Here is a 17504-nt window from a genome sequence, read left to right as displayed (position 1 = left end):
GAAAAATGAACGCCTGGTCCAGGGCTGGACCCAAGCACGACACCGCAACCAGAACGACCAGCCGGCCAACGGCAGGCGAGGCGGCCAAACGGCAAACCGGCCGGCCGAGCGGGCCAAACCGGCCGAGCGGGCAACCAGCCAGCCAGCTTAATAACAAACCGGTCGGCCATTGGGCCAACCAGCCAACCAGGCAGCCAACCAGCCAGCCAAGTTAATAACAAACCAGCCAGCCATTGGGCCAACCAGCCAACCAGGCGCCCAACGGACCAACACTCCAACTAGCCAGCCGACTAAATAACAAACCAGCCTGCCATTGGGTCACCAGCCAATCAGACAGCCAAGCAGGCAGCCAAAAGCCAACCAGCCGTTGGGCCAACTGTCCTACTAGCCAGCCAGCCAAACAGCAAACCAGCCAGCCATCGGGTCAATCGACCAGGCAGCCAACTAGCCATCCAGCTGAGTCAGGCAAACAGCAAACCGGCCAGCCATTGGTTCAGTCGAACAGGTAGCCAACCATCCAACCGCGGCCAGCCGGGGGGAGTAAAGTCAGTGAGAGGAAAAAAAAGAAGAGGAGATGAGGAGAGGAGGGCAGAGGAGAGGAGATGAGGAGAGGAGACGAGAGGAGAGGAGAGGAGGACAGAGGAGAGGAGGAGAGGAGAGGAGAGGAGAGGAGGACAGAGGAGAGGAGAGGAGGAGAGGAGAGGAGGAGAGGAGGAGAGGAGAGGAGGACAGAGGAGAGGAGATGAGGAGAGGAGACGAGAGGAGAGGAGAGGAGGACAGAGGAGAGGAGGAGAGGAGAGGAGGAGAGGAGAGGAGGACAGAGGAGAGGAGAGGAGGAGAGGAGAGGAGGACAGAGGAGAGGAGAGGAGGAGAGGAGAGGAGGAGAGGAGAGGAGGAGAGGAGAGGAGGACAGAGGAGAGGAGATGAGGAGAGGAGACGAGAGGAGATGAGAGGAGGACAGAGGAGAGGAGGACAGAGGAGAGGAGAGGAGGACAGGGGAGAGGAGATGAGCAGAGGAGGGCAGAAGAGAGAAGATGAGAGGAGAGGAGGAGGACAGAGGAGAGGAGAGGAGGACAGAGGAGAGGAGATGAGCAGAGGAGGGCAGAAGAGAGAAGATGAGAGGAGAGGAGGAGAGGAGAGGAGGAGAGGAGATGAGGAGAGGAGAGGAGGAGAGGAGAGGAGATGAGGAGAGGAGGACAGAGGAGAGGAGATGAGGAGAGGAGACGAGAGGAGAGGAGAGGAGGACAGAGGAGAGGAGATGAGAGGAGAGAAGGAGAGGAGGAGAGGAGGAGAGGAGAGGAGAGGAGGACAGAGGAGAGGAGATGAGAGGGGAGGAGGAGAGGAGGACAGAGGAGAGGAGAGGAGGAGAGGGGAGGAGATGAGGAGAGGAGATGAGAGGAGAGAAGGAGAGGAGAGGAGGAGAGGAGAGGAGAGGAGGAGAGGAGCAGAGGGGAGGAGGAGAGGAGAGGAGATGAGGAGAGGAGGACAAAGGAGAGGAGAGGAGAGGAGAGGAGAGGAGGAGAGGAGGAGGATGAAAAGGAGGACCCCCTCCCTCCTGACATATGAGGCCTTTGCTGAGGGGGAGAGCAGGGGGGGGCTGAACCGCCTGAACTCTCATGTACAAACACCAGGAATAATACAGAGACAACAGGGTCCCAGCAGGGGTCCCAGGCCCGGAGCCTGAACACGGATGGAGAGCACGGTGGAGGTGTGGCGGAGATTCAGGGTGGCAACAGCTGAGCGCACAATGCCGTCGCTGTTCTCATCCGCTTCCCTGTAGGACTTCCACTGTCTTCCTTCCTCCTTTCTACGCTTCTTACCCTTCCATCCTTCCATCCTTCCATCCTTCCATCCTTCCATCCCTCCATCCCTCCATCCTTCCATCCCTCCATCCTTCCGTCCTTCTATCCTTCCGTCCCTCCATCCTTCCATCCCTCCATCCTTCCATCCCTCCATCCCTCCATCCTTCCATCCCTCCATCCTTCCATCCCTCCATCCCTCCGTCCTGCCTTCTTTTTTGACTTGAAGTGTTCTCTCAACTTCTGCTGCGGCAACACCTGCTTAATGAGGTCTCATCTTATCTTCCTTCCATTGGTCATTCTTTCCTTTCCTCTTTTCTTTCTTTATTTCTTTCTTTCTTTCTTTCTTTAAAAAATGCACCAATGTACAAAATGTACAAAAATGCACAGGCAACCTCCTCCCCCACTCCCTCTCTTTCACAAACACACACGCACACACACACACACACACACACACACACGCACACACACGCACACACACACACGCACGCACCCGCACACACACACACACACACACACACACACACACAGGCAAGGCTATACATGCCATATGTCTAAGCAGCACCCTCAGCCCAGTCCTTGCCGTCCAGAACAGGCTGTGTGTGGGTGGATGGAAGAAGGTTGGGTGGAGTGGGGGCTGAAATAGGCAGACGCACCCAATAAAAACAGGAAAGGAGTCCGCTTGGCTCGGGGGCCCCTTCCAGAATCCATCCGCCAGCGTGTGTCCAACACTCAGAGAATAGCGTGATGCAACAAGGCTGCAACCTGCTTTTTTTTTTTTTTTTTTACTGCCTTCCAATGAAACCCTTGTTTATGGAACTTGCGGGGAAAACAGCATGACTCACGTGCATACGTGACCATTACATAATTGTCGTCAAATTAGTTTGACACAGTCTGGAGGGGGGGCACGGACGGTCACGGAGATGTTCTGCCTTGAATGAGAATGTGCAAATAAACAAACAATTTCGGATGCGCCGGTGGATCCTCTCCAACTCAAATCAGCTGGTCTTCGTCTCGCATCATCGGTCGTGAAAATTGTTGATCTCTCACGTCTGGTTTACACCAAAGGGCTTTTCGAGTCCCAGAAACAATTCTCAGGCCCTTCATAGAGTCACACCTGATATACTGGATTTTAACTGCTTTAGGTCTCAGCTCCTGCAGAGTGGTGCAGGAATGAGTCCTGACGCCCGGAAACCAGTTTGCATTTCTGCACTTCCTGATTCCCTCGTCCGAAAGTCAATGGGTTTTTTGAATGGGTTTTTGGGTTCGACACCTGAAATAAGGTCCGCGGTTAACGCTAGCTGAAGGGATTTTCACGCATTGTTGCACAACATAAAATACCTCAGTAAATACCCCACTCGTGAATTTTGAAGCTTTCACGCGCCTTAAAAAAGGTGCAACGAGACCACAGAGGTTTGTCGGGGCCATTGAAGGTCGTCGCACCAATACGCGGAAAGTCATCTACTCGAGGGTCCGCCTTCACAGCCACTAGTTGTGTTTATACTCACGCTCTTGCAGACTATTCTAACTCTAACTTTCCAGGCTTTAGTGGAAGAGGTAAACGCGCCAAATCGAATTCCAAGTTGGAAGCTCGGTGGTGGGGACGTTGAAGTCACGCGACCGCGGTGCAGCGCCTTTAAAGCCCAACGGTGGCTTTTTGTACTTCTGGCGATTGCGTTTTACGCTTCTAAAATCATAAAGCGGCGCTCATTTAGGAAGATTATCTTGCTGAACAAAACGTGTAAGTGTCCTGAACTTTTGTCGGCCACAGAGCTTGATTTCTGCCATGATCCAAAATTCCAGTGGAAAAATCCCATTGGCTCTTGGTGGAGGGAACCAGGGCGACGCTGACTTCCGGGTTGGCCTCCGAAAAGACCTCGTTCCTGCACCGCTCTACGGCGAGAGCTGGAACCTCAAGTGGTGCGATCGCCTCTAGGGATGGAAACAACTATTTAAATGTATGTGAGTTTTAACGATGTTGTTTTGTGGTTAAAGATCTACGCGGCTGTACTACACTGCATATTGGCGCGCCTGGCTGGTGGCGACACGAAGGATTAGGATCAGAGTCACATGCTTAGAGTTTGTTTCCAAAAAAAGTCCAGAAAACTTTTTTTTTTTTTACTATCAATGATGTAAAGCTGACGTTGGATTGAAACCATATGCTTCTGTACTGTCGGTACACTCCCACACCTTGGCAGTGGAAGATTCCTTACGAGGTGCCTTGCTCAAAGACACCTTGACAGCTTTTGATAAGAGGAACTGGGGGATTGCCAGACAACCTCCAAACGAGCACCTGGGCTCCCGACGCCCTGATCCAGACTGATCGAATGTCCACAAAGCATTGTCATTCACTAAGGTCAGGGCAGGCGGAGACATGGAAGGATGTGTACCCAGTCAGCTTGGCAGCACACAGGCAGCGGTGACAGGGGGAGAATCGGTCTGGTGAACAAGCCCCGACTCGGGGCCATAGAGACCCATCACCCTCTGCCGAGGGTGATGGGTCTCATGACCTGGGACCTGGGACCATGACATCTCATGACCTGGGTTCGTTCTGCAATTGAATGAGTGGAGGGCGGCCCAGCCAAGCGGGCGCCGCGTCCTGGCGAAAGCTCTTGGGCAAGACCCTGAACCAGGAACCCTCAGCGAGCGGAGGTTGATCTTGAGTAAAGCGATAACTCTGGACACATTCCCTGAGCTTCCTCTTCCCAGAGACCATGCCCACGTGTGACAAGGTGTCTGGAGCCACGGTGACTGAGAACAAATCCCCCGCACCACACACTGCCCACTCACTTGTCACTACCTCACTGATGACACGTCTCTCTCTCTCTCTCTCTCTCTCTCTCTCTCTCTCTCTCTCTCTCTCTCTCTCTCTCTCTCTTTCTCCCTCTTTCTGGTCTAATTGTCTGCCGGCTCCAAGCACATCTTGACAAAAAAAATGTTATTATATGGATTTACACTAATTTAGCAGTTGTGCAGTACAGGTACAAACTGTGGCAAATGAGCCAAAAACAAAATATAATGTACATTAATGCATTCATAGAAAGATGCACGTGTACGAATGTACACATGCACCTTTGTTTGTATGTGTGAACAGAATTGTATATAAAACATACATATACACACATATACATACATACATACACACAAACATACATACGTACATACATACACACACATACACACATACATACATACACGCTCATACACGCATACATACATACATACATATTTCTATTCATACATACATACATACATACATACATACATACATACATACATACATACATATTTCTATTCATACATACATACATACATACATACATACACATATGTACATACTATACATACATACATACATGCAGTTCATAAGCACACACACACACAGACACACACATAGACACTTACACACACGCGCGCGCACACACGCACACACACACACGCGCGCATACAAACACACACACACACACACACACACACACACACACACACACAGAGAGTGCTTGGTATTTACCTCAGGTCTGCAGGTGAAGGGGACAGGGAAGTCTCCTCTGGTTCTTCTCGGCCTCCGCTTGATCCAGATGTTTCTCCCAGATGTTGGCCACGAACTGATTATTCAGGCGAGTTTGCCTGGCGTCTCGCGGATCATCATCAACGTCATCATCATCATCATTCTTATCATCAACATTAATATTACTGAAGGGTTAAAAACAGTCAGCATGAAATCATCTCACGGAGAATCGTTGTTTTTTTGGTCATGGAGGAAGGAAAAGAAAAAACGCCTGTTGCAATAAAATGTCAGTTTTCAAAGAGAATGGAAAACTCGGTCCAGGGAATCAGTGTTACGGGCTGGAAAACTTCTCTCTTTTCTCTTCCTGCTAAAAAAAAAAAGGTTCAATTGGTTTCGTGAGAGGAAGAATATCTCGAAAGTGCATCGCTTAGTTGCGACGCTCGTCAACTGCGTTTCTAGTGGAAAGGGAGGCTGAGTATAGAGAGAGAGGGGGGGAGAGAGAGAGAGAGAGAGAGAGAGAGAGAGAGAGAGAGAACAGCTGGAGAGGGCTGGGTCTGCATCCCACCACTCCTTCTCATTTCCTCCTTCCCCTATTTTCTCTCTTCCAACATCAGGCTCATATTTACTTAAAGTGGTAATCCATGTGAATATTTTGTTTTAAAAAAATCGCATATTTTAGACTTGAGTTTGCTGCCACTTGATACGACTGTGGCAAAGCCCTTTTCTGTTTTTTTTAATTTATATATTGTAAGTCATTTCTATGTGATTGTGTTACAAAATCAACTGATACTGTTGTTGACATATGGTCTAAATATGCTTTGTAAATATTCTGAGATGTCCGTGATCGTTGCTTACTCTTCAGTGAATAGAGGATTATTCTGAGGTGGTGAATTAGAAGATTATTTGGTTTAAAAAATCCCATATTTGCTATTCTTCCCGTCTTGCACTTTATGCGAACCGACCATTCAATGTATTTGCAATATGCCTGTGGTTCTCTCTATGCTTTTTCCATAATTGGTGGCGGGGTCCGACTTTCCCAGAAAAGAAAAAAAATGCAAAGATCGGGTTTGCGCGGAAAGTGAAAAGTACTGAAATCCACCCAACACAAACCTCACGGACTCCCATTTGAAGAAGAAAAAAACAGTACAAGATTCATGGCACACTAGTCCAACGTGCATTCTCCCTATCCTACTGACAGCAATGCAGACAATTTAGCAGCGTGCGTGTGTGTGCGTGCGTTCAAACTATGTGGCTTGCTGCCCATAAGTAGGCCTATAATTACTTGATTCTCGAAGTGGGGAAAACGTTCCCACAATAGCCAGTGTTTTCAATTTCACCGCTGGTGGGTTTGTGCCAATATCTGGTCCAAGGGCAGACCCTCCAATACCTTCAAAATAATGCCAAATTTACTAAAAGATTCACATTATTATATGTTTCAAATAATGTGCATGCGCTGTTTGTATTTATATATGGACCTCATAATGAATTTTATTACCAAGGGAGAATAACATCAGCATTCATCAATACGATGCTGCTGAATATTTTTATTTTCAATTCATACAATAAATCAATAAGGCAATGCAAATGAGCTTTAATGCATAGTATAACTAATTAATTGAAGCATTATTAATAACTTTAATACATAATAACTAAGTCTTTAGTTTATAGCAAACTACTGTAACTCTCCCCTTCGTTTGAGTGTAAATCCATGTCCATGTCCTCATATGATTTGGTAGCTCTGCTGAAGGCAACGTGTTAATTCTCTGCCATCTAGTGGTCAACTCCAACACGTTCACCAAAGACATCTCTGCTTCATATAAATACAGTTTAATACATTTAAATCAGTCAAACACCCTGTTAATATCAATTAGTTTAATATGAACAATTTGGTGTGGTGGAGTCCTGCCTTTTTAATTGGACCTTAATTTCACCGGGTAAGTCTCGTCTAAATTCACAATCTCTTTAACAAGAGGGACCTGGCCAAGAAAGCAGCAGACAATATGACTGAGTACATCAAAACATAACATATTTAAGCCTGAGATGTGATGTTTTTTGTTATCTTTCTGTAATTTAAAATGCTCTCAGGGTTTTGATTCGAACCAAATTCAAACTTTTTAAAGGATAGGCTTAAACACACAGAGGTCCTGAATCTAGTGGTAGCATTAGTAGTAACAGCATTATTCTTATTATTCTTATTATTGTTATTGTTATTCTTATTCTTATTATTATTCTTATTATTATCCTTATTATTATTAATATTATTGTTGTAGTAATAGTAGCAGGGGCAACTGCTATAAATTAACAGGGCTATGCCAACCATACATTGTTGAGAAAAAGATTAGAAAATAAGTTTGAATATATACAATACCCTTGTAGAGCGCTTAAGCTCTGGTATTTCAAGGTAAATAACTAATTTGAAGCAGATTATTTGAATGATGGTGAATCCACTAAATACAGCACAACCAAATGGCCATAAGAACAACACAGGATCTCAGAAATGTCAAGCTGCAGAGCTAGTTCAAGTCCTCGTCCTAGTCTTAGTTCTAGCTGTAGTTCTAGTCCTAGTCCTAGTTTAAGTCCTCGTCCTAGTCCTAGTCCTAGTTCTGGTCATAGTGTTAGTTTTAGTTATATTCCTAGTCCCTGTCGTAGTCCTGGTCCTATTCCTAGTTCTGGTCCTACTTGTAGCCCTCATAATATTTCTAGTCCTAATTCTAGTCCGAGTCCTACTTCTAGTCAAAGTCCTAGTTCTAGTTGTAGTTGTAGTCCTAGTCCTACTTCTAGTCATAGTCCTAGTTCTAGTCCTAGTTCTAGTCCTAGTCCTACTTTGAGTCATAGTCCTAGCTCTATTCCTAGTCCTAGTTCTAGTTTTAGCTCTAGTCCTAGTTCTAGTCCCAACACTAGTTCTTATCAGCCCCAACCTCTAGCCCCAGTAATCTGCATGGTGTGTTGCATTAATTTCATAGCTACAGATCCACTCCATTCGCTTTCCATTGCGACTAAACTCATTCAGAACAATGTCCAATCACTGTGGCCCTGACAAAAGGCGTCTTGTTGTAGGGCTGCTGTGATTGGTCAGTACTGCTAGGGGACCGGTGAGAGTGGAAGAGCTGCTGTGTTGTGAATTATGGTTAAAATGACATTCAAACGCGTTTTATGGAGATGTTTCAGGGTTAAATATGAAAGTAAACCGACTGGGGACACATTTCCCACACATGTTACTGTTGCTCAAGACAGACCACAAACCCTGTCATAATGAATTTGTGTCGGTCGGCACGGACGGTCTGTGTCCGTGTGCGTATTTGTTTCTCAGATCTTCATCTTTCGAAAATCTTCGTTGATCTTTTTTTGTTCGGTTACTATTTATGAATGAGTTTAGCAATAAAGCTTATTAACGCTTATTTTATATATATATATATATTTTGACAAATCTTCGTTTATTTATTTGCCTACATTCCTTTATTTATTTATTTTTACAAATCTTCGTTTCTCTTTTCACAAAGGTTAATTGCTTTTTTTTTTTTTTTTTACATATATTCGTTTGTTCTTTTTCTTTCGTCGTATGTTTCTTTTTTTTGTTCTAGTAATTCGCTCCCCTTATTTATTATTGTTGTTATTATTATTATTATCGTTATTATATATATATATATTTTTTTTTATTATTATTATTTTTTTTTTTACAAATGTTCGCCTATTTGTGTCTAGCTTTTCTTTCTCTTCTGCATTTATTATTATAATTCTTTTTTTTCCCCCACAAACGGCTCCTTTGTGCTTCTGCTGTGTTTCTTTTTTTGTTTTTTTGTTTTTTTCCCGGAAAGCAACTTGATTCCAAGCAGCTGTTTCCCGCCTCGACTCGGATCAGCTGCAGCCACACGGAGTGGGCGGAGCCACGCACACACACACACACACACACACACACGCAGCAGCAGCAGCAGCAGCAGCCATCAGCTGTAGCAGCAACACACAGCGACAAACTGCCATTTTCTCCCCACCACCCCCCACACAACACCATCATTCCGGGCATTTGTTGGACGCGATGCGCAGCTGAACGGGGCCGAGCTCCAGAGCCCGCAGCGGAGGCAGAGGAGGCGCCGCGGAGGAAGAAGCAGCGTTTTCAGGCGGCGCTCTCCTTTTCGGGTCGGGGCGGGTGGGGGGGCGGCGGAAGAAGCAGCATGGAATATTTCATGATGCCGACAGAGAAGATCCAGTTCAAGAAGACGGAGAAGGATGTGATCGGCGGGCTCTGCAGGTCGGTACCTCCCCCGGGGGCTCGCGCGGACCGCGTCGCCCTCGGTCGCGGGCGGCGTATTTATTGTGTTTCGGTTAGCATGCTAGCCGCTAGCCACCGCGCCGATCCGCCAGACAACATGGTTGTAACGCGGCGCTCCCTCTCCTCCCCCTCCCCGTGCCAGCTAACGCTAGCAGCAGCAGCGGAGGAGGGGAGGAGGAGGGGGGCGGCGGATCGGCGGCCAGCGCGTCGACAATCCCGCTCCGTGTCCCAGGCCGCCTCGTCGCGCGTGGATCCGGGGTGTTGTTTTGGTTTTCTTTGCTGCGGGGGACGTGCGAATAATCGCGGCGAAATGGTGGCATCTCGGATCGGGTCGAACGGCAACAGCAACCACGTGGTCGCCGCCCGCCGCTCTGTAAAACTACTGCTTTTCACGGTTGTTTCGCCCCGGGGCTCGGCGATCGGTGGCCCGAAACGCGCCAGACGTCCCCGCGAGCCCCGCGTGTGTGCGTTTCGGTGGCGGGGCTTGTCGGCGGCGCGCGGAAAGGCGGCGATCCGCGGTGTCATAGCGGAGGAGGCGACGCTAGCCCCGCAGCTAACTCGGCTAGCTGCTGCGTCGCAGCCATGCTGGGGGTGCGGGGACGAGCCGCTTGGGGGCGAGTCCGTCGTAACGGCCGCTCACGTCAAAGCAACGGGAAAGCCAAGTCATGGGAATACGAAAAAATAGAAAATTAACTACAACGTAGAAAAAAATGCCAATACACACACAAAAAAAAATAGAAAAATGTGTGTGTGTATGTATATATATATATATATATATATATATATATATATACACACAAAGCTCCTGAAACAAAATGTAAACATAGAATAAACCTGGAAATTACCTTTTTAAATATAGAAAGAATTGGCCATATACCAACACATTAACGTCACTCCCCTGTATCGACCATTAACACCGAATAAAGGAAAATGAAACTCAATATACGTGTCAAACAAAGGAACTTGTTCCAGTTTTTACAGACATATCTAATAAACAACTGTCCACGCGCGGTGTAGAAAGTTGTGAAACGCGGTGGCGTCGTGGAAGCGGTGTTTCTGTCGCACACGCTTCTCGGCCCGTTTGGAGCCGTTGACCCGCTTCGTTTTACTCCGTCCCGTGGTGCAGCAGTGAGGGGGATGTGGCTGGTGGTGGTGTTGCGTTTTTGTTGTTGTTGTTGTTGTTGTTGTTTTTTTGAGGGGGTTGTAGTAGTTTGTAGACGGACGCACAAGCTCCGCCGAGTTCGGGGGAAGTGATTGTTCTGTGCCAAGGGGCTGGTCCGCCCGGTGGTGTCGCGTTTCAGGGCCACCAGCGTGGTGTAGTGCGGAGCTGGGTTTATTTTTAGCGGTATGAGGAAATAAGCCGTCGGTTGTTCAGGTGTTGGATGCCTCTATTCCGCCTTTATTATTATTATTATTATTTTTTATTATTATTATTATTTTTTTTTTTTATTATTATTATTATTTTTTTAATTATTATTATGCGTCGGATCAGATCGGGCCAGTGCCGCGTTCGAGTCCCACGTAAGATATGGGAACGTCGGGCTTCACGTCAGTTTTCAAGCCGCAAATGATGAAACTCCCGAGTATTATTTACTGGATAATACCACCGGTGAAGTGACGTTTGACAGCGCAAACGCAGTATGGCATCGATAATGTTTCCTATACATATTACACGCGGGCTGCAATGTAAACAACGTGTGTACTAATGTCACGTGTGAAGTGGTCCAACTACGGGGCACTCGTTTGTTTATTACATAGTTCCTTGTGGTATATAAACGCAGTGTATCCCACTATTCTGGTTTAGATCCGTTGTAGTGGGATGAAGAAACATGTAACTGACAGGAAGGTGGTTAATATTATACCATACGTAAAGGTTTCAGACAATCATCCATTTGCGCTTACAGCGGGTTCAGCCGAGGTAAACGCTGCCAAGTTGTTGTTACTAGCAAGCAAATCGCTGTACCCAGAATTCCCATATGACTTGAATGCAGCACACCCATAAATTCCCATATGATTTGAATGCAGCATAGGCCCCAGCCATGCACCGCCCACGTGTGTATCAGTTACATTTGTGAATGAGCCACAGACTAAAAAGGGGAAATTTGTGGCTTCCTCTTCTACTCGTTCTTTTTTTGTTTTCTAGAACTCATTATTCTTTGAGGTGATTTGGGAGCAGGTGTTTCCAACAAATACAACTTCAGTCCACCTGGGTAACGTGTTTTGGGGCTGGGGTTCTTGGTTCATAATGCATGCATCGTAATGCATTATGGCCGTGTGAATATCTTTTGAGGGAACTGCAGAATTAGTTCCGTCTCCACAACAAGCGACCGAAAGGGTCGGAGGTTCGTGGGGGGGCGGCGAGTTCAGGCGAGCTCCCGCACCTTTAATTACCTTGTGGGAGGAATGTGGAGGGTCATTACCACAGCAGGGCGAAAGTTCGGGCTGAAGATTGACCCGATCGGTGGCGAGTCTGTTTGCTGTGTCTGCTGGGTGCAGTGAGGCTGGAACACTAAACACATAGCCGGTCCACCAAATAACGACCCACACCTAAATACACTCCAGTAGCAATGCACAATGCTTTTGTTTACTGACAACCCATTATTTCCATGATTATTTCAGCTGATATCAATGATTTGGTTTGACTGTGATGCCTCCAGCTGCCTTCCCTGCAGGCTTTATTCTACTTTAACTGATACTCTGTGCAGATGTCCAAAAACACTGGCTGATTTGTAAACACTCCGCTGTTCACAAATGTCTGTATTAATTGTAGGTGACCATAAATGAATGCAATGAAAGAAAATAAATTCACACCATTCTCAAAAATGTTTTCTTCTATGTGTCAAATAATTTCTAGGTTCAGATGCCCTCAACTCCAGCTGTATGAATTGATAGCTCTTGGGTTTTCTTCACTAAAACAGCGTCTTGGTTGTAACCCACAAGTGAATTGTAAATGTCGACATATATGTTGAGGCAGCACCAACGAGCAAAATAGCTCCTTAAAGTGGCAATCTCAGCCATTTTTAAACAAATGAGAGGATAAAACGATCCCGTGTGCAAATAGTGAAAAGGTCCACGTGCATAATAGGTTTTCAATCCTGACGATTTTCTTTGTCTATTATTTATTCATAGACAATGAGTTAATTTGTCTTGCAGACCTCCCACATGCTGGTGAACTAAAAGAAAAGAAAAAAAGACAACATTCAAATAGCTTCTTAAAAAAAGCAAAGGTCAAAGCCAATATTAGAACCTAAAATGTCACGTGGGGATGAAACCTTAACCGGCCACTAAGACAAGCAAGGGAGGGTATTTAGTTTCTATTCGTAGCTCTTGTGTTCTGGGTCCAAGTCTGACAGGCGTCTTCTCCCGCAGCCTGGCCAACATCCCCCTCAGCCCGGAGACGGCCCAGGACCAGGAGCGGAGGATCCGCCGCGAGATCGCCAACAGCAACGAGCGGCGGCGCATGCAGAGCATCAACGCGGGGTTCCAGTCCCTCAAGTCGCTGCTGCCGCACACGGACGGAGAGAAACTCAGCAAGGTGCGGGGAGCGCGCACGTGACCGCGGGCGCCATTTGGATTCAATGCACTGTTTGGCAATTTTTTTTTCCTTCCACCACTGTCTCAAACTGCACCCTGTTTTTTTTTTTCTTCTTCTTCTTCTTCTAAACCATGTATTTGTCACTACTAGGCGGCCATCTTGCAGCAGACGGCGGACTATATCTTCAGCTTGGAGCAGGAGAAGACCCAGCTCCTGCAGCAGAACAACCAGCTCAAACGCTTCATCCAGGTAATGTGGGCGGGGGCGTCTCCACTGTCCAGTCGCTCTCGCGCCGAGCGTTCGCTGACGGCCTTTTTTGTTCTCGCCACGCAACCAGGAGTTCAGTGGCTCCTCCCCCAAAAGGAGGCGAGCGGAGGAGAAGGACGAGGGGATTGGCTCTCCGGATGCCCTGGAGGAGGAGAAGGGAGAAGAGCTGCGGAGGGAGATGCTGGAGCTTCGGCAGCAGCTCGGCAAGGAGCGCTCGGCTCGCATCCTGTTGGAGGAGCAGGTGGGAGGGCGGTGCGGCCCGGGCCTTTTTGGGGTTTTCTAGCTGTTTGTGGCCTCAGTGGCACACAGGCCACCGCGCATTCCCCGTACCACCGCATGCAGCGTTATTATTTTGAATTTAAATTATTTTCTTTTATATAAAACAAACAAAACAAGATTTGGTCTCTTTCCAAAAATGATTCTTGAAAAAATGGTGGTTTTCTTATAACCAGGGTCGTCTTATATCCGGGTTGATGTGGAGAAAATTTATTTTTGTACAGTTTGAAGTTGATATGATGTTGATGAGAAATCAGTGATGTACAATACCACGTTTACACATGCAGTACAATTTAACGTCCCTTCAAAGCAGTTTGCAATTTGATGGTGTTTTGGCTGATTCGATTCTTTAATATGAATGTACAAGTGTGTCTGTCCCTGTTGACTCGAGTGGCTCTGGGATGTCCGTCATTAGTACGGGTTGGCCTCGGAATGGTTTCTCGGGGCGACCGGCGCCACCCTGCTTCTCACCGGCGTCTGTGCCCCCGTTCAGGTGCGCTCTCTGGGCAGCCACCTGCACCCGGAGCGTCTAAAGGTGATCACCCAGGAGCTGGAGGAGCAGGCGCAGCTGCAGAGCCAGACACTGCTCCGGCTGCAGCAGATCCACGGCCAGAGCACCGAGAACCACACGCACAGCCCCAAGGTGCGGCCAGCGCGCGCGCGCGCACACACACACACACACACACACACACACACACACACACACACACACACACACACACACACACACACACACACACACACACACACACACACACACACACACACACACACACACACACACGTACGTTCACTTATGGCCTCGTTTTGAACACGCTATTTTATATGGATAGGCGCACTCCTGTGTATATGCAGGTACACACACACACATACAGGGCTCGGTTCAGAACATTGGAATAAAAAGCCTGAAATTTGATTTTTAAAGGGGGATCCGATGAGATTAAACTTCACACCAGAAGAGATAGCTGCACGGAAGGTGAAAGCCGTCACAGTTATCACATCATCGTCTGATCGCGATCGTTTTGGTCATTTTCATTGCCACGTATGTCTGTTGCCATCCAAACTTAAGGGGGGGTTTTGAGCCAATGTTAGAAATGTTGCAACAAATATAATGTCGACCAGGTGAGTTTCCATCAATTGGGTTAGGGTAAAATAAACATTTACCTTTATCTTTTTGGTACAGTCTTCAATGCCATTAAACAGCAGATGTGTTATTACGCTATAATAAGTGTATTTTATTTTGTATGTATATATTTAAAGAAAATTTTAATTGTTTATTGCAATTAATTGTATGACTATCGGCAACAAAAATACCATAATCACAACTACCCTACCAACAGGAAATACACACTTGAGGTGAAAAGGGGAATTAAATAAATACAATAGAACATAAAAAAACAAAGTAATAATAATATAATGTAAAATATATATTAAAAAAATGTTTTAGGTAATGACAGAAGCAATTATACTGCTCTTAACTGATGAACACAGTGCATCACAGCGACGCACTGTGTTCATCAGTTAAGAGCAGTATAATTGCTTCTGTGTGTGTTGCGCTTGTGTGTGAACCAGTTTTTGAAGGAGTCCTCTGTGTGTCCTCCAGATGGAAGCCCCCCAGACCCCCCCAGCCCCTACGCACCACCCCACCGTCATCGTCCCAGCCCCCACGTTAATCCAGCACCCCCATCATCACGTCACCGTGGTGACCCTGAGCCCCGCCGTCCACGCCAGCACCGTGTCGACGTCGAGACAGAACCTGGACACCATCGTGCAGGTAGGCGTGGCCCTGCCCGGGGAGCCCGTCTGAGAGGTTCTGTGGAACCGGAGAACGGGTTGGATTTATCCCCTGCCTCCGTCCGACCCAAAGGAAACGTTTCTGCAGAGTCGTCTGGTTCATTTCACATCGCAACCCTGTTTCTGCCTCGCCGTGACCTCTGACCTCAGCCCTCCACCAAATATCTAGTGCTTGCCATTCTACCCACATGGAATACTTGAATGAATAAGAGAGATGGTTTATCCAAATATCACTTTTGAATTGACTTGAAATCCGTCCTCAAAGTGTAAAATGGAACTGTGATGTACGTGCAGACTCCAAGCTGAGGCGTCTTTACGTTGAACGGCTTGGTGTTGTGAACGGCGGTAGTGTTATAATAATACATTTCATTTCCACAGCACGTTTCGTTATGTGCAGCTACAAGTGCTTCACCTTAAAAAAAAATAAGAAAAACAATGACATGTTCTTAAGAGGAAATTCTCCCTTTTCATACTGGCGTCCTACCTGTCTACCCTCCCAGGCCATCCAGCACATCGAGCGCAACCAGGAGCGGCGGGCGAGTGCCGAGGAGGAGCAGCGGCGGGCCGTCATCGTCAGCCCCGCCCACGTCGCCATGGACACGGCGTGCTCGGACACAGACACCGACACGGAGGGCGAGGACCGCTCCATGAACTGATCCGCTCCCCGCGCGTGCCAGAACCGTCTCCCAACGCCCGCGCACCACCACCACCCGGACGGAGAGGTCTCCAGACAAAACCCCAAATTGGTCTCCCATCACCTCCACCCGAGCTTCAGTTCCCCTCTTTCCGAATTCCAGCTGTTAAGCTCGCAGTGCGTCGTGTACTGTAAGTGGTTTGAGGAAGCGAGGCAAGATGGAGTGAGCGCGTCAGAACCGCCCGTTAGAGAACACAGAATAACGCAAACACCAAGTCCTGAAAACAAACAAACAAACATGTCCTTTCTCCGTCCCTTTGTATCGGTGTGTTGTTGTTATAATTGTTATCATCGTCATTATTATTACTATTATTATTATATATTTTTTCGGTTCTATTATTGTGCTACAAACAATCAGAGTTGCCTCGGTCTAACATGCGTGTCGGCAGTGTTTCCTGTTCCTCCAAATTGACATATTTTCGGTTTTTATGGGGATTTGAATGTACCGTCTCTCTCGGGATGGAGGAAGGGATGAAGAGGCGGAGCTCGTCCTTCCCCCAAACGCGTCGTTCTGCTGCTGCGGCTGCATCATGGTGCTTTTATACCTGAAGCTCACCCTCAGTCAGATGATGATTTTGTATCTGATGTACTTGAAAAGAAAAAAAAAAAAACACGGTTTGGATCTGGCCCTTTAACAAGAAGCTGTTCACCATTTGTGTTAGTTTTATTTTATTTTTGTTTTTATTTTTTTGTTTTTTTTGTCCTAAAATTATTTTGTTTTTGTTTACTGATTGTAGAAGAGGGATTATATATTTTTTTTAATACACAGAATACTGTAATTTAGTAATATAGTCAACCGGAGGAAGTTGACCGCGCATTGTTTGTCCTCCATCCACCCCAAAATTTTACCTCCTTTCCAGCAAGTCTGGATCATAGGAAATGTTCAAACTCGTAAATGATGTTTGTTTACCTGCCACTGGGCCCGTAAAGTACATACATGCACCGGTGACGGCCACATGTTTTCTGCTGAGTTTCAAACCCTTTTTATCTTTTAAATATACAAGATACAGGAAACATAAAGGAAACATGTCACACTTCTCAACCCCCCCCCCCCCCCCCCCCCCCCCAAGCGTGTGCTTGGATTTCAGTGACTATGCATTAGTTTTGGGCATTTACGCAATTCCACCTCCAGTAGATTTTGTTGGAACGAGATGGTATTTCTATGCACAGCTGAACCAGGTGCACGCCGCGCCCCAACTTCCCGAGCTCGCCGCGCGCCCGCCGCGGTGACGTAGCGGCCAGCCCCCCTGCGGTGCTGCTCGTCTGCCCGGTGCTGCTCCGCGGGCAGGCGAGGCCTCCGACACTACAGAATGCACGACACTGATCCTGCCCTGCGGGAAATGAGGGAATGACCAGTGGAGGGG

The 17504-nt window shown here is 47.2% G+C and overlaps 2 protein-coding genes across 3 annotated transcripts in view; one reads left to right on the top strand and one right to left on the bottom strand.

The window, feature by feature from the left end:
* Positions 1-5720, bottom strand: part of glis2a (GLIS family zinc finger 2a) — a 26073-nt gene extending 20353 nt beyond the window's left edge. For both annotated transcript variants that reach the window (XM_079999067.1, XM_079999068.1), the window contains exon 1: positions 5311-5720. The gene's annotated coding sequence lies outside the window, so the exon portion shown is untranslated. The remainder of the gene's footprint in view (positions 1-5310) is intronic.
* Positions 5721-9476: 3756 nt separating this feature from the next.
* Positions 9477-16402, top strand: LOC307229719 (transcription factor AP-4-like; the record flags this gene model as incomplete). The annotated part of the gene is made up of 7 exons (XM_079999771.1): positions 9477-9553; positions 12944-13109; positions 13260-13358; positions 13447-13617; positions 14146-14295; positions 15256-15426; positions 15947-16402. 7 exons carry the CDS (start codon positions 9477-9479, stop codon positions 16100-16102), a joined length of 990 nt encoding a protein of 329 aa, XP_079855897.1. The 3' UTR covers positions 16103-16402.
* Positions 16403-17504: the final 1102 nt, after the last annotated feature.

The sequence above is a fragment of the Zeus faber genome (genome assembly GCF_960531495.2).
Source record: "Zeus faber genome assembly, chromosome: 4".
NCBI classification, from domain to species: Eukaryota; Metazoa; Chordata; class Actinopteri; order Zeiformes; family Zeidae; genus Zeus; species Zeus faber.
This window is presented reverse-complemented; position numbering and strand designations above follow the sequence as displayed.